General features: G+C 42.7%; 1 protein-coding gene across 18 annotated transcripts in view; it reads right to left on the bottom strand.

The window, feature by feature from the left end:
- WDPCP (WD repeat containing planar cell polarity effector) overlaps positions 1 to 20,282 on the bottom strand; it is a 148,748-nt gene that overhangs the window by 12,652 nt on the left and 115,814 nt on the right. For all 18 annotated transcript variants that reach the window (XM_068186405.1, XM_068186412.1, XM_068186415.1 and 15 more), the window contains one exon: positions 2,445 to 2,580. In XM_068186405.1, coding sequence (XP_068042506.1) covers positions 2,445 to 2,580 — 136 coding nt within the window. The remainder of the gene's footprint in view (positions 1 to 2,444; positions 2,581 to 20,282) is intronic.

Genomic DNA, 20,282 nt, shown 5'->3' with positions numbered 1-20,282 from the left:
GGGCATCAGAAACAAGGTTTATTAGGCAAGTGAAACATAAATGTCTTCTGCTAGTCTTCACAGGGCCCTAGCTCGTGACTTCTGCCTCAATGTAACCCATGAGATATGCCTCAGCTGTCCCAAGAGCTGAAATACAAGGAAGAAAGAAATAAGTGCTGGAGATGAGCTTCCAGAAAGTTGAGTGAAATGCAGATTTGGGACTGCATCCAGGACTGATAGGGGTGGTTGTGTTAGAAATGCAGTAGTGTAGTAATTGGTGTGACTAGTTGGTACAAAGATGTAAAGCCAAGGCAGATAACAAGAGACTCTGAAAGAAGAAAGAACAGCCATTGGATACTCTTGCTGAACAACTGCAAAGTCCTGGTGTGATCTCTTACAGGAACTTAAAGAACCACTACTACCCAGAAGAAGCCAGTTACAAACCCAGAAGTCTCTGGTAATGCTGGAGTACCTGGGACAGAGAGATGAAACACTGCAATGACCGCAGAATAGAGAACAGCCCTATTTATGTAAGGTCCCAACACTAAACTTCCTTTCTTTATAGACATTTCTTCACATGAAGAAGTCTGATGCAGACGTGGCAGCAGATGCATTTTAGAAGAGCAACTCTGGGAAACTGGAGGCAAACCAAGCCACAGTTGGGTGCTTGTAACCACCCATGGCTTTCTTTAAGCACAGGGAAGAAGCTGTTGGAGTCACCTGTGCCTCAGCAGGTGACCTTCCCACCTGGCTGGTGTTGTCACAGGGAGTGCCTTCGAAACCTAAATTCTTGTTGGCAGGCTTCAAGCAGCCGTGGCCAGCCAGGAGAGCCGTGAGAAGTTTTCTTCCATAGCAGTGTAAGCGACCACCGAAATCTCCGGCCTCTCCCAGCAGAGGTCAGCCGCATCTCCAGGTGTCCGCAGGTGGACGGGTGGGAGCTTGCTTTATGCTCCTCCAGCCAAAAGCCTTGAGAAATCCCAGCTGTTTATGCAGCTCTGGCGACTGCAAGGAACCACTCCTGCGGCTCAGCAACTGATGGTGACCCACCTGGGTAGGTGCAGGCAAACGTGGTCGGGTGGGGAGCCCAGGAGTCGGGGCAAAGTTGAGCTCTCAGCCTCTCTCCTGAGACGCCTGACGAAGGCAGACGTGGGACTGCCAGAGATGTGTGAGTCATAGCAACCTCCGAAAGGAAAAAGGAGAGCGAAAGGGAGGGAGGACAGCGTGTTTATACCTTGGGATCAGAGGCGTGTTGGGATTAGTCCCGGCTCTGGTGCGCTGCTAAGGGAGCTCCTTTTACTGGAGCGCTTGGAGAGCCCTCTGGAGACAATGCAGCCTCCAGCATGGAGACTGTCTTTGTAATTTGCCCATACCAGGTCAGTGGTATCTTCATCCCAAAAGTTAAGAGGGAATAACTATGCACTGTATTTTTAAAGCCAGGCCCACCTCCAAACCCATTAGATAGCTCTGAAAGCTTTAGAGCATGTTCCATATCCTAAAAGTTGTAGGCAAGGTATAAAATAAGCACTTCACTCGTGATGTGCAGCTGGTAAAATGAATGTAACACTGAATAATGAAAAAACTCAACGTTCCCATGTGAGGGGAGACAGAAAACTAGTTAACATACAGATTTCCAGAAAGAGAAGAAAAGAAGAAAATGAAGAAAGAAGAAAATGAACTGTGTCTTCAGCACAGTTATGTACAAATGGCTGGGATGAATGCAACGTGGAACTTCAATGTCATACTCACACCAGATTTACTAAAAACAGCCTACAGACAGTAGGCATAGAAAATAAAAATAAGTGTATATACTACACATTTATATACTCACTGGGAACAAATACCTGCTTTTTTCTTTTCTATCAAGAAAAATAACAGAAACAAATGCTTTTTCAATCTTTGCAGAAGAGCTGTTTCTTTTTAATTTCCTATTCCTTGCAAGGTGGTGTGCAGGTTCACTAGCAACAAAAGTGCCGTAAAAAAAATCCCAATTATCAGAACTGTTGTTTCTCTTATAGCTAAGTTCAAGGTTTTAATCAGCTTCAGAAGAAGGGCACTCTCAAAAGATCTTCCCAGGGATTTTGATTACAGGCTAGTGATCTGCTTACAGAAATCTGTAAAGATCATGTCAGGTTTTTAAAAGTTCTGTTCACCACCTGCAACTGTTAATTTGCTGCGTTTTCATTGCTTTATTTCTCTTTTCTCCACATTCAACAAGCAAAGCTGCCTTTGCCCAGATGATTTAATTTGAAAATGGTTGTGATAGTGTGTGTTAAAAGCTTGCAAACTGTCTGTGCTTCTGGAGATTTCATTGTGTCTATGCCGCATCTTCTGGGCTTCCAGGTTTCACTTAGTTCTTAGTGTGTTAATGTTTTATTGTGTTTACAGTCATGATAACTGCAGACAACTGCAGTTGTCAGGAAGGCTCAGACTATCAAACATACATTTTGAAACCATTCACAACTCACCTGCGGGAGCAGCTTGGCGCTGGCGGTCTGTCAGCAGGGCCGGGAGCAGGCAGGTTGCACCCTCCTCCCTGCTCTGGAGATTGGTCAGGGAAAGCTTCACAAGATGGGTCTTCTTCATCTGGCTGCCCCAGAAGTTCTGTTAAGATATGGTATCACACTTACTTCATCTGAAAGTACCAAGCAGGCTGCCAGCTGTTTGCCTTGGATGCCCATAAGGACAAGGGTGTCCTCTCTTGCAAGGGATCAAACTGAATGGAAACCCACATGCTTCCAAAGCTTTCACCCTTGGCTTTTCCCTTGAAAAGAAGGCCAAGTAGCCAGTGACCAGCAACAAGAAACAGGTCCAAGAGTTTTTGAAAGACAGAGACAGTGTGTATTGGCTGTAGATAGCAAGGAGGAAATACATTCTCTAAATTGTCAACTACAGAAGGTCCAGCTGGCTGCCAAAGGCTGCTGCATGAGCCATAGGGATCAAAGTCTTATCAACTGGACTAGTTCCCCAGAGGACTATGTGTAACTCCTTCCTTTAAAAAGGAAGAATTCCCTTAGCTTTGTTTTAAAACATTTTGGTTCACAATTAAGGCCTGAAGTCTTCAGTAGGTGAAGCATGAGCATCCAATTCACAAGTTCTAGTCTGAGCCCTCTAGTAATGGAAATAGTTTAAAAATATCTAAACCACTTAAAAATATTGAGGAAGAAATGCATATTCTAGGTATGAGACTTAAAAGAAATAAATAAATAATTTAATCAAACTGCAGGCTAGCAGAGTTTGGATTAAGGAAAAAAAAATCCTGTTACAGATAAAGACTTTAAAAGATTTTTCTCAAAATCATAAGACCCTTTTGCATTTTTTCCCCTCTAATCCTGTTCTTGTCCCCTTGTTCTCTGCCTTCTTGGATCCTGTGTAAGCTGATCTGCAGGACACCCATGGTGGCACCGTGGGCAGTGGGGAGGATGTAAGTCTGGTGGGTGTTGCCACGCTGTTGGTTTACATTTTGTCTGGAGACCCAGAACTGGCTTAGGAGGGCAAATCTCCTCGGAAGCCTTTCTGAACCTCTGAGTCTTAAAAATCCAATGCCGTGGGATTGCTGTGGACTAGTCCTACTCTTCATGCCACCTAAATATTACTGGCATCTGTGGTGTGAGGGAGGGTGAAGTGTGGCAAGGTTTGGCTTTCCCAGGTAGCTGATGCTGTCTGTCTGTGCTGCTGCTTCCCACATTTTCAGCCATTCCCCAGTGTGGGAAATGGTTGAAAATGGCCAACTTGGTTGAAGGCAGCACGCCTCAAGCATGCACACCACACTACAATAAATAAAGGTGCTAAGCCAGCACTGGTTCAATTTCTCCTCCATCTTTAACAAAAGAATCCAAAGAGAAATAAAAGCAGAAGAGAATACAAGTGTATGGGCAATGCTTTAATCTCAGAAACTCAAATCCAGGGCAAGTAAGGGAGGTTTCTCTGGAGATCTCTTCTTGGAGCAGAATGAAAAGCTAAGAGAATGAGAGGAACAGTATTTAGAACTTATAAAGGTTTGTGAGAAGCTGCTTTTCATACACAGGAAGAGCTCTGGGAAAGGGCTTAAACAAAATTCCTGTTGATGGGGAAAAAGAATAATTAGGTAAAATCCACTGCAGGTCTTGTGGCACAAACTTTGACAGCCTCTGCTCTCACTGCTGTGCTCCCTCCTGGAATGGAGTCTTTGGTCCTGAAGAGCCTCCCTCTTCACTTGGCCAGAGTTTGTTAAGAAACAGAATGTTAAACCTTCGAATTTGCAAAATGTTCAAAGCTCAGATGAACACTGTGAGTTGAGCATCTGTAATTCATTTTTCTTTTCTCTTTTTTTTTCTTTTTCCACTTACTCAGTAACATCTAAGGCCTAAATAATTAACCCCCTTAAAGCTACAAACTTTCACCAATATATGATGCCCATGACTTCTCCTGAGCCACCACTCCTGAGGCTGACCCAGCTCCAAGGAGTGGGGACATTTCAGAACATAAAACCCTGAGAGAAACTGAACGAGGAGTGTGTACTGGGAAAAGAAACAAATTAGAATTGGGTCAACTTTTTCTTGATCTCTTTCCATCACACTAGTGATTTGTGGGTTTTGTCCCTGCTGAGAACCAGCACTGAGTAAATCCCAGTCCTTACACCAACCACTTCAGTGTAACTCATGCATGTGCTCCAGGGGGTACCCAGCAGCTTTTTAACGTGGACTGGGCTACAATTTGGATGTATGGAGTCCTTGGGTGCCAAATTTCTACTATATGAATGCTATGAGCAATTAATTATAGCATGGCCAGTGGCTGATATTTTGTGCTGTGGATCTAGCACAGCTACACCTTGTTAAGTAATGCTACTGGATCCATGGAAACCTCATGGGAAACAGAGGAGAATGCCATCTGCAAGCACAGAACCAGGGGAAGAGCAGGGTTCTTACCCACAGGAGTGCAAATAGATTTCTCTGCACTTTCATATCTAAAATAAATATCTGATATGTTAAAACAGTTATGAGCATTGAACCTATTGTGGTCTGGGGATACAGCTGCAGTGTGGATGCCAGGAGTGGTTCAAAGCCACAAAACCATCAGATATGAGTTATAAAGAAATAAATATTTTTGTTGTGGGAAATGGACTCGGTTCCCCGTGAGAAGTGCTAAAGCAGGAAAAACAAATGTGCAAGGAACACTGTTTAAACAACACAGCCCTTCCCAAACTAGAGGCAACATATCCCACTTTTAATTAGAAAGGGAAGGATTTTGGCAACAATGCCACAGAGCTGGGAGAGGGTGGTGGTCCTCACATCTCGATGAGGGCTCTGGCTAGCATTTGGTGCTTGATAGAGACCTGACTTTGTGCTAGCACTGGAGAGATCTTAAGTTTCACCTAAGATTTTATATTCAGGCAATCTGAGATATTCCTTTGCCTTATTGCACAATAAACTCTTGCTGTCTAAATTCTAAACTACTATTTTCTTAACATGTTAAGATCTGCGGATTTCAACCTGAATTTGAATTTCAAAAAATTGAGAGTTGGTATTGTGCTAATGTTGTGGTTTCATCATTAAAGTAATTTACCAGATACAAGAATATGAATCTTTCGTGCTAAAAATATTTTTTAAAAATCCCATTTGTCGTGATCAGTATTGGGATAGCATTGTGTACACCCAACCATACAGTGACCCCAATGCATGTTCTACATTTCCAAAATTCGGTGGTAATTGCTATTGCTACATCTCACACCTATCTGAAAGAGTTAAATACCTTTTCTTTACAAGTCCACTGAAAGTTCTCCTGTGCTTTAATGAGCAGGATGCTCTCTGGGTAATGCATGCAGGTGATGAGATATCACACCTTGCCTGCCCACACATCTGTCATTATTTAAACATGTCTATTCTCTTCTGAATCTGTGTCTGCAAATCGGAAGCTGCTTCCATTCTCCAGGATCCTGCGCTGGACTTTCAGGGATAAAAACGCATTTCAAAACGTGCAAATCCGTGGTAAAACGAAAATCTCCTTTTAATATTGTTTGCAAAATTGACAGCTCTACTTAACAGCAGCCATTAAATTATTTACAAAGTAGCAGCTGCTCTTGTAGCAGCCTTTTTTGGGCGTGAAAAATAAACTAGTTGATAAGTGAGAGATAAGCCATTTGACTTCCTCTTTGTGCGCCTGGCATGGTGTGCAGAGCCAATTCTGTACAATCTGATGTTTACAGAGCAATCCTCGTGTACGACCTCCTTAGGCAACAGGGACACAAGAAGCCTTTAAAACGCTGAAGCAAGCATTTAATCAGAACTCTTCATGCTGATCTCTGGAAAATTCAATAAGTTCAAAAAAATGTAACTCTTTCTAAAGATAAAATAACACTTTTTTGCTTCAGGAATTGCAAATATATCCCAATGAACTCCCAGTGAACCACACAGACTTCAGCCACATTGCTGTTTTACTAAAAAAAAAAAAAAAATAAAAAAAAAGAGGTAAATAGTGTTTTTCTGAGAGAAACTAATCAAGGGTGTGAAGAAATGCAAATAGTTAATGCAAGTGAGTGCTGTAGAACTGTAGACTTTACTGACAATCACATTTTCTTTTTCCTAGGCATTTAAACAAATTAATTTTTTTACTTGAACAGCTAATTCTATGTAAATAAATTCATATCTCCTCTTATTAAGCAATAACTTTTTTTAAATTAAGTATTTATTTTTTACCTGTTGAAAGCAAGCTGTCATGATTTTAAGACATTTTAGGGATTTCTTTAAAGGCAGATAACTGCTGCAGAAGGCATGAGATTGAGCAGGATTTCACACATTATCATGTTATGATAACTTAATTGTATCCTAGGTTTTCTCAAACTATAAAGCTATTTCTAAAGCCACTGCATACAATTCTTCTGGTATCAAAATCACTGGGAACTTGCATTGCTGATTTGAGTGTGGTCAGCTCTTTTTTCTGGCTACAATTGTTCTTCTGAAAACTCTTTCTAAATAAACATATTCTAATAAAATTGTTTTGTTTCAACAAATTCCTGCAGGGAAACCACAGAGCTTTGTTTGTGAGTGTGGAAAAATGTAACTCTAAACTTCTTTGCTTTTTCTGGGCTAGTTTTCCATGGATTTTTATTTTTAGATTATTTTTGTGTTGTTTTGTTAATTCCCAAGGCTGACATGTTTGCATTTGACAAATACAAATTGTCGAAATATTGGTTTTGTAGCACTTCTAAAACTCATTGAGAGCAGCTGTTACTGTTTAGAGAGCTGGATAAGATCATTAAATTAAATCTGAAGATCTCCCAGTTCTGTTATTTAACAATTTGATGCCTGAAAAGATAAGGTATTTCAATCACTACTAGTAGCATCAATCGTTAATCGTAGCATAACATGTCATTATTTCACTAGTTGGGTAGTAGAGGTATTAGCAGCAGTAAAACTGTTTTAGTGGGTGTGCCAGGAAATTTAGGAATTAATATAAAAGTTAGGTGACAAAACTAAAGAAGAAGCTAACATTTATAAACAGCTGCTTTGTTTTATTGCTTTTTTAGTAGTGTAGACAGTTATACTTAGCAGTTTTCTGCAGCTTGCTGTGAAATCTAGTTTTAAAACTTTCTGCAAATGGAAATGCTGAGTCTTTAGTAACATTGGCTGAGATTTCCATCTCTACTACTCGTTTGCTCTGCTGGAATCATACACAAAATTAAGCTAACCGCTATACAGCCTGAATAGTTAATTTTATATCTCCCTGGAGCCTAAGTAATCAGGTTCCTTAGGAACTACCCCAGCAGTGCCAATACTAATTAATTTAAAAAACCAAAACAAAACAAAAAAAAAAGGTGTGTCTTACAGGGTGACCCAGATGTGGTAGTACCAAGCCGTGGTGAGTCTCCAGCTGGAAGGGACTGAACAACCAAGGATTTGCTTCAATTCCACCCTGTCTCACTTCAAAGGCTTGACTGGTGTCTCAGCAATAGAGATGCTGCACCTCTAGATGTTATCGGGTTTCCCAGCCTGTGTGAAGTTTGCCGGGCAATCCTGGCAGTGGGTGAGCAGCTCTCCCCTCCCTGTGCATGCCTGTGAACCAGCTGGAGTGCCAGGATGAGCAACCTACAGCTGCTACTGCTCAGCAATTACAGCAGGCACGGGAGGGAAGACACTGCTGGAGACTAGGCAATGTCTTTGGTAAGTGATGCTTTAGACGCAAGGTCTTTATTTTTCTTTGTTGTTGCTGTTGTTGTTGGGTTTTGGTTTTTTTTTTTAATTTTAGGTGACTCTCTAGATCTAGCTGCTCTAAAACAAAGCTGAGGAAGAGCTGCTGGCGAGCAGAGGCATTCCCATTGTTTGGGGAGAAGGCTGCAGCAGTGGAAATGTGGGCGCGTGCTCCCGAGCATCCCAGCGAAAGCATTCAGGGAAGATCTCATTATTCATAAGTGATGCTCCAGAGACTCCACAGAGGCAGAAACGCCTCCGGCATTGCAAGCCCCAACCCACAACGGGCAAAGCCGGCACTGCCGAACCTGCGTGTTCCTTCAGCTGCTCTTCGTGCCGCCTGGGCGTGGGGCACACCCTCTGCTTGGCACTTCCAGCTCGGGGACCCAGCTCCTCCACTCCTGCCTCCTGCCCTTCGGGCATCCAGAGCAGGGAGAAGTGCCGGCCAGACCGGAGGCAGGTAGGCTCCAGGGAGAAGAAAACCATTTCAAGGGGTTAATTGGAAAAGACAAATCTGCAAACACGAGATGCAGAATGGGAGCCTGCAAATGAATGCTGCCAGCTGGAAGCTGGCCAAACTGATAAAGCAGAAAAGAAATTGAGGGTTAAATGTTTTGGATGCTGAAGGCTTGGAGTTCAAAGAGGAGCTCAAGGAAACTCCCAGCCACCAAGTCCATACAAAGAGGCTCTAGGCAAACACAAGCCTTCTGCCGGACGGCTTTATCCTGAACAGTTTCCAAAAGGCAGTGGTTCAAATGAATGGTTAAGGGATATCTTTCAGCATCTGGGAGCCCTTTTACAAGGAAAGATGATGCCCACAGGTGAGCTATGGCTGAGGGGCAAAAGGAGTTGCTTTCCACAGGGAAGAGGATGAGAAGTGCATCTGCCCACGTTGGGTTGGAAGAACAATGTGTAACTGTGGATCTATTTTCATTGCTTGGTAGAAAAGGCAGAAAGGAGCTGGTCCTCAAGGCCAGGAGGTGAGGGCACGGCTGGAGGTCACTCTGCCTTCCCAGGAGCACCAGCCCCTGTCCACAGCAGGAGTGAAGTGCTGATGGCAACCCATTTTCCACCAGTTATATAAAGACTGAAGGATTGAAATAGAAAATTTTGCCTAAATCCCAGGAAGAAAACACCTTGGATTTTTTTTTCCCAAAAAAAATCTGGTTTAGGTCTGAATAGGCTACTCTTTTCCATGTGGTGGATTGGGAGCAGGAAAGCCACCTTCTTCCACTGTATCAGGAAGCTGGACTCAAAACAGAGGATGGGACAACTGGTGATTCATTTCTCTGATAGAACTCTCTCTGTGCCAGCCCCTCCTCTCATGGTTTGGTGACAAGGACCCTGCCTTTCCCATATTGTCCCTCTCCTGTGCAACCAGTCACCTTGGCACCTCAGAAAGCCTTTTTTTTTTTTTTTTTTTTTTTTGAATCAGCTCCTAGTGCAAGAATTGTATTTACGGATGGGAAAGTAGTACCCACACCTTTTGAGCAGGTGCATAACTATGCCATAGCACTGGAGCAAGGCTAGAGTTCAAGAGTTAGGTAATTGCATCTCTCTCAAAAAGGAATTGCCTCAGACCAGTTAATTTGTCAAGATAACGAATTGCGGCAATTCTCCTCATTTGGAGCTGGGCCACTAACACTGATCTGAACTGTATTTAAACTCTTGATGACAGAGACTGAAAAAGATATTGCAATACTGGAGGTACAGGTTCCTAAAGCAAAACTGCATGTACAGCTAGAGCTGAGAGGCAGCAAGGGCATGCGAGTACACATCCTGCACATCCCTTAGATATGAAGAAATTCCCTGGGGCACCGACTCTGGTGCCTGGGCAGGCAGAGTTCATCTTGAATCTTTTGGAGTGACTGAGGTCCAAAAAGGATAATGTAGAACCCATCAAGTCTCAGTTTCTGCAATATGAGATAACACAAGGAGAATTTTTTCCTCCCCCCTCCAACTAAAGAAACATACCCCAAAAATACTCATTTGAAGTTATTGAAAACTGTCTGGTGGCAGCAATAAAAACTCCTCTGAGAGCCTGATGCTGGGATTCCCATGGCATTGTGTTCTGTCATGCATGTCAAGTATGGTTGCTGCCATACTTTTCTTTTCTGTGCCACAGCAGGCATGAACAAGTTTGGAGGAGAAAAAAAGCAGAAGAAAGCTTCAGTGAAAACACAGGCTTAGGCCAATGACTGTCCTATTTCTGATGAAAGTTAAGTAAGACAGCACCAGGTAAAATGAAATTATGTGTGTTCTTGTGCTAGACCTTCTCCTCTGGCTGCCAGGCATTCCTCCCTCCACAAGAGAGACATGGACCAGAATAAATCCTGTACACTGACTCAGGGAAACTGAAAGGAATCTCTGGCTCCTGCCTTGCACTGGCACACCCTCTCCAAGAAAACAATGGATTGAAAACAAAATTGGTTGTTAACTCTGTGACTTTGTCTGTGCCTTAAAAAGCATCAATATGAGAAATTAGACAGATTATTTCAGAATATTTCTGCTCAATAGCCTACTTGGGAATGAAATTTCTTTCTTATGTTATTCAGAATAATCATTCTCTACCTGTAAGTGCACTTAATTTAGAAAAGCAAAGTGGCTTTTATTTTGGAATAAGTGCATCCACAGGCAGAGTTCTTTCCAAATAGCCAATCTGGTCATTGCCACATGTAAACAATTTATGTAAACATAAATTGATGAGGATGCTAAAGAACTCATGAAGGTATGGCCTGGGACTCCTTACTCAATTTGCAAGCACTTACTTAGACCTATCTTCCTCAGGGCTATTATGGTGATCAGCAGACCTTACAGAGAGCTAGATTCAATTTAAACAACATAGTCATATGTTTGAAAAAGAAATGAGCTTTTGAAAGCTGCTGTCCCCCAAGTTCCAAGTCTATTTTACTTTGGTTGATCCTCACTTTTAAATATCTGTCAAGTGGTAATCTAGGATTTAGTAGATCTCAGAATTGCTGATTGCCCATAGGGTTGGGTCTTAGGCTGGTAGGGGGTGGAGGTGAAGTGTGTGCAGCCTCTTCTGGAGCAGGTGAGTGGCTGCTGAAGGGTGACTTTACATTGCCTGCAGCTGCTTTCTTGGCTCTGGCTAAAGCAGACACGTCTTACTGTGTGCAGACTGCAAAGAGAGGCTTAAATGCTAAGGTAGAAAGTTGTGGAAAGAACAGATCTTTGCAAGGTGGGTTTTCATCTTGTGCATCCTGTTGGGTGCTTATCTCTTTTTCCTCCCAAGACTTTCCTGCTGCTCGAGTGCTCCTGAGAGGGAAAGGGCCACCTCAGACTGGAAATCACATGTTTGCCATGGCGTGGTGCGTGTGTCCACACAGTGTGGCAGCAGCCAGAGCTGTGAGGGAGATGCACAGTGACCTAGATCAGCATTCCTAATTCCTGCAGCCGTGCTACCTGTCCTGTGCAAGTGATGTGAACCAAATACCAGCCACGTTAGAGACTGACCTTGTTTTCTTGGAGAAACCCGTGTAAAAATGGATATAACAACACTCTTGACACTTACCTCACAGGATGTTGTGAAGCTTAATTAAATGTGTGCAAAAGCATTTTGAGATCCTTAGATGAAAGAAGTTTTTATAAATGCAAATTATAATAATTACGGCTAGTAACCACCATCAACTACTGAAACAATTAATTCAGGTTGCCACAGGCCATCACAACAACGTGTGCAAAGAGGAATCAGCCATTTAATGACATATATGTTGCGTGAGAACTCAAAGCCTTAAAAATACTGTAAACAAAGAGGAAAAAAACGAGACACTCAGGGCTTGCCTCTGAGGGTGCCGTTGGTGGAAGTCTCCTCGACTGTTTCCATCACCTTCATGTTTGCATTGTGATGTGTCCCCAAAAAGAGCCCACCTTAGAGATTGCATTGCTGGGATCATTTTACGTCCCTATGATTTTTGCATTTAACGTGGCAAGAAAACTGAAAATGACTGCAAACACCTTGGCTTACAAACATTTGGAAATACATGAATATAACTCTGGTTTTGGTTAATTCTCCCTCCACCTGGACCCACCCCCCTCCCCCCACACACACACACACACACACTCCCCCCACCCTGCACCCCCAGTCCAGCCCACTTGCAGCATCACAGAATAGACTTTGGCTACAGGGCATTATCCAGCTGACTTTCCAAGGGTGAAAACAAAAGCCAAGCAATCAAGATGTGTCTGGCCAAATACTTAAAGGCCCAGTGCACACATTTAGTTGACAACTGACTGAAATCTGAACCATTTTGTTCAGCCTTATTTGTTGCTTCAAAACTGATTTGGGCTTAAACAGCTAAAACCTACAGGTGTTTAAATGCTCTCCCTTGTCAGCAGAACAGCCTCATCAGATATGGTCTGAGGATGCAGTCAGACTGGAAGAGATATCCAAAGACCCCACAGGTGAATCTCAAAGAGCAGGCTAGCCCACCTGTGGCCCTCAGGCTTATTTTGCTGGCCTTTAAAGATGAAAATTCAGAGAAGTAGGAGTTACTAAGCACCCAACTTACCAAAGCAATTAGGCTAAATGCACTGCAGCTAGAAATTTAAGCAATGCAGTGAATTTAATTTGAGAATTCATGGATGTAAAACTGAAACCTTTAACCTAGCAGCAAATTAAATCAGCTTTCTGACCAAGTGAAAAATTCTATGCTATTGAAGTTTGAAAAGTGTGAAGTACACACCTATTAAAAGGAGAGTTTTTTCTTTAATGAAGAAAAACTTGGGACCAGTTAGTTGCCTAATCCAAATAATAAAAAAAATGGGAATACTACTTGTAAATAAAACCCAAATTATAAACCAGCATTGCTTTCTAACCTCTGCAAGACTAATGTATTTGTAGTCATTGAGTTTCACAGAAAAAAAAATGTTACTCATGCTGGAGGGTTGTGTGAACTAAACTCACTATGATATCAACAAGCTTAATGTTGATGCCTCGAAACTGAAAATTCTTACAAGTTTTTTTTTCAATCTCTTTAAAAGTACTGACTTTAGGATGCTAAGATGGTAATGTCTCAGGTAAGTTTTCATAAAATGAGGGCCAAGTTTTTATGGGGTCTGTGTGTGTCTCTGCATAGAAAATTAGCAACACTGATGCAATGCATAGAAAACATGCTACACTGCTGGTACCAACACGTTGTTTTAAACCTGCAAACCCTCAAACTTTATGGTGATGTGCATATATGCAAACCCTGCTTGCATACACACACACACACACACATATATATATGTATATACACACACACACACACAGAGGATATGCATAAGGGTGTCCTGGAATCACAGACTATCCTGTTGCTAAGCTCTCTTAATGACAATTATACAGTGCTCTGCTCAGTGTCTCTTGGCTAAATCCTACAACATAAGACAAACCTTGGATGCATTTTCTAAATGCTCCTCAAGGCACGAGGACATAAAAGAAGTTGTGGTGTGAGCACGCCTCGTTTTACCCATCTCCAGAGTGCCCTGACCGACATTTTACAATTTACCAGAAAGGTGTGGCTGAAAAGGCACTGAGGCAGACACAGGGGCAGGTCCTCCCTGATATTTGCATCCTGTCACTCACCTGCTGCAGTGCTTTGCTGCACAGACTTGCTGATAACCACCAGCGCATTCTGTGGTTTGGGTGCCCAAAGGCTCTAAGAAGCTGATGTTACCCTGCTGGCACTGAAAACCCCGACTGATGGGTTGATATTTTCCTTCCCACCCCATCCCACTAGAAGAAACTGATTCAGAGGAAAACAGCTTCGGAAAGGGGACACACTACATTCCATGTGCCCTGTTGGAGGGGAAATGCAACGTTGCAGGAACGGTGGGTTTTTCATTCCCAGGCTGTTCCTTCCACTCCCTGGGAAGATCTTAACCTGACTGATATCCCTCAATTACAGAGTGGCAGGAATACCAGAGCGTTTTTTCTTTTTAAAACCTCACAGAGGTAGTTTACACTGTACACTGCCTCCTGCAAACACCAATACGTTCTTCCTGCCTATTTAAATAAACTGTGTCAGCAGGAGCAGCGACTGTGGACACTGCTTGGGAAGCCCAAAGCCCTGGAGGGAGCTGTGGGCAGTTCCTGGCATTGCTTGTGCTTCTGAAGGTAACCAAAGAGGAAAGTCCATGGGAAGCAATGCAAAAAACTGATGCCTCAATGCCAGGGGAAAAAAGTCACCATGGCTCCTGCTGGTGTCTCCTCACCACCACATTTCATTCCCTTTCTCACTCCTCTTTTCATTGAAGTAGACAAGAGGAGTTTGGAGATTAGCTTCTGTCTCAAACAGAGGCTCACCTCTTTGGGAGAAAAAAAATAATTTTAAGGGAAGGTAATTAACCTACATTGCATTCTCTGATAGCTGTTAAATACAGCATTGCTTGTCAGCCCCTCCTTTGATCACTTAATGTGCATTTTGTATCCATGGAAAGCAATTAATGCTCAATGGGAAAAATTTGCCCTTACAAAGGCATCTTTCCACTTTCCTGCATTGCAGCAGTGATCTTTTTCATTCTTTACATGCCACCACCAGTCCTTCTCACACAGATGTGCATCACCCAGAGATGTTTACTTCTACCTGGCTATTCCTGTGCCCTTATAGTCCTTCCTTACAGCCTGACTCTGCTCCTTCTGTCTCTTCTCTGGCTTCAGGTGGAAACCCTTCCTCGTGTTTTCTGGCACATTTTTGGACTGGTTTAGGCTGCAGTTGGGAACTCAGCCCATTGCAGGGAGGATTCTGGCACCAGGATATTTTCTGATCTGTAAAGAGTTGGTTGAAGAAACACTCTCTATAAGAACAATGCTCAGGGTAAAGCAGGTTTACAGCTCTCTGCTGCTTTCAGGTCTATTTGACTAAGGATTTTGCTTCAAAACCAGCAAAATTACCTTTGGGCTCACCTAAACCAGCTGAGGCAGAGTGCCATGTGAGCAGCTTGTGCCTGGCCCTTGAGGCTCTTCTTATGCCTCCCCTGGGACCCCAATGGAGCAGGGGTACAAGCAGCCACAGTGCCCAGCGCTGGGGTTTTTGAAACTGCTTGCCTAGCTGGCTTTTCATCTGCTCCCTTTGTACCACAAACAACAAGAAGAAGAACCTGATCTGAAACCACATGTGAAAATAAGGGTTCAATTTATATTTCTGAAGTCAAAATAGATGTGTTCTACTTTCAAGCCCTCCCCCCAACAGCACTGATGTAAAGGTTTAATCACTGCTATTTAAAATAATACAAAGCAAAAGTGAGTTGGGATGCCAGTTAGCCAGAGCAGAGGAGACAGCTTTCTAGGCAAGCTGAGTGGCATAAGCAGCGGGAGAACATCTTCATGGCAGCTCTTAATATGAAAATGGTCAAGGATTACTTCACAGTCTTGCAAGAGCAGATGGCTGGAGCCATTTAATCAGGCATCTTTTCTATTCCTAAAGCCTATAATTATCTGTTATAAGGACAACATCAAATTGGCACATTAGTTTTTCATTTCCCATCCCCAAATTGAAAAGGGGCATGGCTACCAAATTTTGGAAGGCTTTGCTCTCATGAAAAGACCTGCAACTACCCAACTTGGGGAATTGTAGCAGAGATGGCACCTGAGTATTCTTGTTCTGGCTGGATTACCCTGGGCTGTGCAGTGCAAGCTCAAGAATAACCACTCCAGTGCCACGGAGTTACTAGAAATTTGGAAGGAGGTAAAAGAAAAGCCAGCTTGCTCAGATGCTTATCACAGCAGCATATTTGAGATTTAATCTATCAGTATAAAGAAAAACACCACGAAATTTAAGCCACGCTCAGAACTTGTTCCCTTTCAAAGCAGAAATGGTGAAGGCAAAGCTGAATCCCAATTATCCTCTGGCACAACAGATTCCCTGGTCCTGGTGAAGGCCAAGCTGGTTTAACCATTACATTGACCTGATCAAAATCTGATTAAAGGTGAAAACATTTGCATTTCCAAACATAAGGCCAAAAAAGAGGCTATCCTACGATTATTTCATGTATTCTGAATACTGCTACTGGAGAATATCTTATAAACTAATTTTCTTCTAAAAATACTTTCCCCCCGCTAAACCCTGATTTTTATTTTAAAGCTTTTAAAACTCCCACACAACCAGAAACTGTTTGCTACGTTTTGAGAAGTGCCTGAAGCTTTGTTTAAAAACAATTTCAACTTCTCAATACACATAGTGTATTTTACTATTTCTTCATCATGTACACCGCTGATACACCAAAAAAAAGGCACTATTTCTGACCAAAAAAATCCTTTAAAACTAGTTTTTAAGTTTTTTATTCTTCTATTTGGAATGAGTGGACTTCAAGTTGTAATTTCTAATACAGCATTTTAAACAACTTGTGAAGGACTCATCTATAAGCACCAATATTGTCAGGCTTCAACTCACACAAGTAATTTAACATTTGCACTGGGCAAAGCAGTTTACCTCCTGCTGACTGCAAATTACTGATAATATTGACAGTTTATTTTGCCCCAAAAGAGGGTGAGACCAGTGTGTGCAGAAACTCTTCTCCTGGTTTTGTCAATATTACCCTTCTTTGACAACTGCAGCACCGGGAACCTGAGACACGCTGAATGAAATGCAAACAGACTTATCTATTAGTAAATCATTTCAATTAGGTGATGGAAAAGCACCCGGAAATAAAATGTTGATTGCTTTCTCCGGCCTTTCCTTCCCCTCGGTTTCACGCTGTATTTTCCCCGAGTGGACAATGAGAAGTTTAGGATGGGGGTGGTGTCCCTGCACACCCCAGCGCAGCCTTTGTGTACCATGGTTGTTGTCACACTGACACCTAATGGCAAACACGAACGAGAGGATTACAGCTGATTCCCCAGGGCTGTGCTCTCACCCTGTGTGGCAAAAATGACAGAAAACAAGCGAGCTTAGGAAATGGACTTCACCTGGCCGTGTGGTCAGCCAGAGGGAGGTGACAGCGCGGGGTCCTGGCATGGCATGGTCCTGAAAGGATGGGCAGCCTGCCACAGGGAGGTCACCCAGTCCCCAAAGGAAAGCACAACCATCCAAGGCTAAAATGAGGAGGTCAGAGTCATCCAGAGGGTTGGTGATAGTTGTAAAGGTCTAATTGCATCCAGTTCTTTACCTGCTGTCTTGGCTCTATCCCAACGAGTGGACAGCAAAGCTCCCAAACACACACGGGAATAGGCTGGGACAGTACAATTGACAGCAATTCATGAAAATGAGGCACTGACTAAAGCCTGTGCTTCCTTCATGACTGCTTGAGGAACGTTTCTGGAATGTTTTACTGTTAAAAAACTGCTTATTTCAGTGATGAGTGTGGTGCCAACTCCTCCCTTACGTATCTGAGGCAATGGCAGCACAGTGAGCAGGGTGATCTGGGCTCACGCTGCAGCAGAGGGTGCCCACACAGGCTCCATTTTTGCCTTCATGCGCGAAAGATTTTGCCCTTTGGTGGCCAAAAGCAAGGGCCTAAGGTAAGCACTTTGTAGCTCTTTTCTTTGGCCACACTGCATCCTATGCAGTAAAACAAATAATTAATCGTAGCCATCCTCTTGCATCTGGGTCACACGAGTTTGTATTATTTAAGCAGAAACGTGGTGAAATCTAGCAGTGAACTTCAAACAGGGTTTAGGACTGGGTTCCAAATCCTCCAGTCAGAGGTGAGCTCATGTAAGGCTCCTGATGGTTCCCCAGCACCTAACAAATAATGTAAAAACACATCCTGGGATTGTTCTGCAAGGTGTCTGGGATGGCCCCAGAACTTGCTCTTTATCTGGTGCACTTTAGGTATATTTGGAGGTCTCCAGGGGAGATTGTAGCAGCAAGAACATTATCAAGACAAAGGACTAAATTCAGCAGAGGCAAATGAATAACCATAGCAAGATGCAGCACATGTTTCATTAGGAAAAAAATATGATCTAGTTGTTGTGAAAAAATGTTAAATTTTTGAAAAAAAAAAAAAAAAGAGAAGCCATGTTTAGGTTTTTAACATAAGACTACAGGAAAGTATATTGACTTCCATATTCCTTTACAGGCAAAATTTTTAAACGATCAGTTAAGTGGTTAATCCATGGAATCTAATTTATGTGAGAACCCTACCCCAACTTTTTACTGATGTTGTGGTGTCCCTGGGCTGGGAGGGCAGGAGGCAGAAATCAAGTGGCTGTTGCAGCTTTGATTATCATAAAGATGATGGCAGTGTGACTGCAGTAAATGACTAATTAAAGTGAACACCATACATGCTTATAAGCTATCATTAATGATATCTTTCCATCGTATTAAAATATTTTGCCATTTCATAATAGCAACATTGCAGAGATAACCAGCTGCCTCACAATCTGTTTTTAAGACTGAATTTATAGTTTGAAATCTAGTACAATTCAGGATTTTTAGTGCCTTGAATGCTGTGAAAAATATTATTGAATGGCAGGTATTATTCATGCATGAGTTGGGGAGTTGCAGAAGTTTCATGGCACTGAGATTTAAAGTAAAAAGAAGTGTCAATGCAGACTAACTGACAGAAAGGATATTTAGGGGAAAATACTTCAAATAGCTGAAATTAAATACAGAATGTATGTTTAGGAAAGAAAAAAGTCATTAATTCTGCATATACTTACTGCCTTGTGCTAGGCACTGCAGATCACTTTTTCACCAATGCTTTTTCTTAAACAACTCCCTTCGTTTCATCTTGTGGCCAAGTGTGACATTTCAGAAAGTGCAGGACTGAGAAGAGCAGTGGATGCAAAGCTCACTCTCGGGCCCTGCTGAGCTCTTCCCTGTGCCTCTCACCAGCCGTGTCCTGATTAGAATGTCCCAGTCCTGAGGTGGGATTTTAACAGGGAACTTGGTTTTGTTAGGCTGGAAGCACTCCACAAGAACCACCACCGGGTTATCAAACACCCTAACACCTGCGGTGGGAATTTTTCAGGGGTGAACTGTCAAGCAGTCTCTTGTGTAGGAGTCTTTGGAGGAAAACAGCCTCAACCTCCGTTTTTGCCCTCGGCAATTCCACAGTATTCCCACATAAGGACCTGTGGTGTGCCTGGGGAGTGCAGTGAAAGAGGAGGAAATAAATAAATTGTCCTTCAATGTCCTTGTTTGTCTGTTTGATCTAACACCACACGTGCAAAGGTTCTCATATTTACAAGAGTCGTTCCTTCTGAGCACAGGGACCTTCAGCTTCCTCCTGATGCTGACTGTGCTCTGCCTGATCACTACTTCTAAAACTCACCTGCACAGGGAATACTCAGAGATAATTCTTTGGCAGGTGATTCTAAAAAACCTTAACACTGAGAGACTACAGCCCAGCATTAACTTGCCACCTCGCATCAGCCCACCATCGCACCTCCTTTCCAACCCCTCTGCTGTCACGCAGCTGATGTGATGAATTACAGCCTGTCACATCACGTTACATTACGCAGAGCAAACAGGACAAAACACATACCAACTGCCATGCAAATATGTGTTTGCCAACGCTTTTCGGGGCGCAGAAAGAAGCGCAACCGGCGAGTTCCCCGTCGGAAAGCGAGAGGCTGAGGGACGGCTTCAGGGTGTGTGAGACAAACATGCCCCTGACACACAGATCCACAGCTCCCAGCCAGCTGCAGCAGTTATGAAAGCACCTCCTGCCTGTGATTACTTTTTTGTTCTTTCAGGGAAAAAAAAAAAAAGAAAAAAAAAAAGGAAAAAAAAAAGCAGCAGCGGCTTCTGTGATGTCATGCAGCAAAACACAAATACGTAATATTTCCTCTGGCTTGTGTTCAGATTTGGAGGTATTTTCATGACTGGCCAGATTTTGGCTCTGTATGTGTAAATATAACACCCACTTATGTACACACACACGTGCATACTATGAGATGTGTGAATATATATTACATATATATGATGTGGGTTTTAACTGCAGTCTTTTAGACCACATGTGGGCCTTTTGAAGCTAATGGGAGATTTACCAGGGGCTTTTTCACAGAGCTGTAGGCAAGAGTGGAATCCAGAACATATGAATATTATACTATAATGATATAGTGTAAATCATTTAGTTTGACCTACAGTGAATTAGAGGCTATTAAATTTCATCCAGCTATCCTACACCAAGCCAGAAAACATGTGTTTGACTAAGCATAAATTGTGTTTGGCTAAGACCGATTTCTCAGAAAGGTAT

The sequence above is a fragment of the Anomalospiza imberbis genome, chromosome 3 (assembly GCF_031753505.1).
Source record: "Anomalospiza imberbis isolate Cuckoo-Finch-1a 21T00152 chromosome 3, ASM3175350v1, whole genome shotgun sequence".
Lineage (NCBI taxonomy): Eukaryota > Metazoa > Chordata > Aves > Passeriformes > Viduidae > Anomalospiza > Anomalospiza imberbis.
The sequence above is the reverse complement of the archived record's forward strand: the minus strand, read 5'-3'. Positions and strand labels throughout refer to the sequence as shown.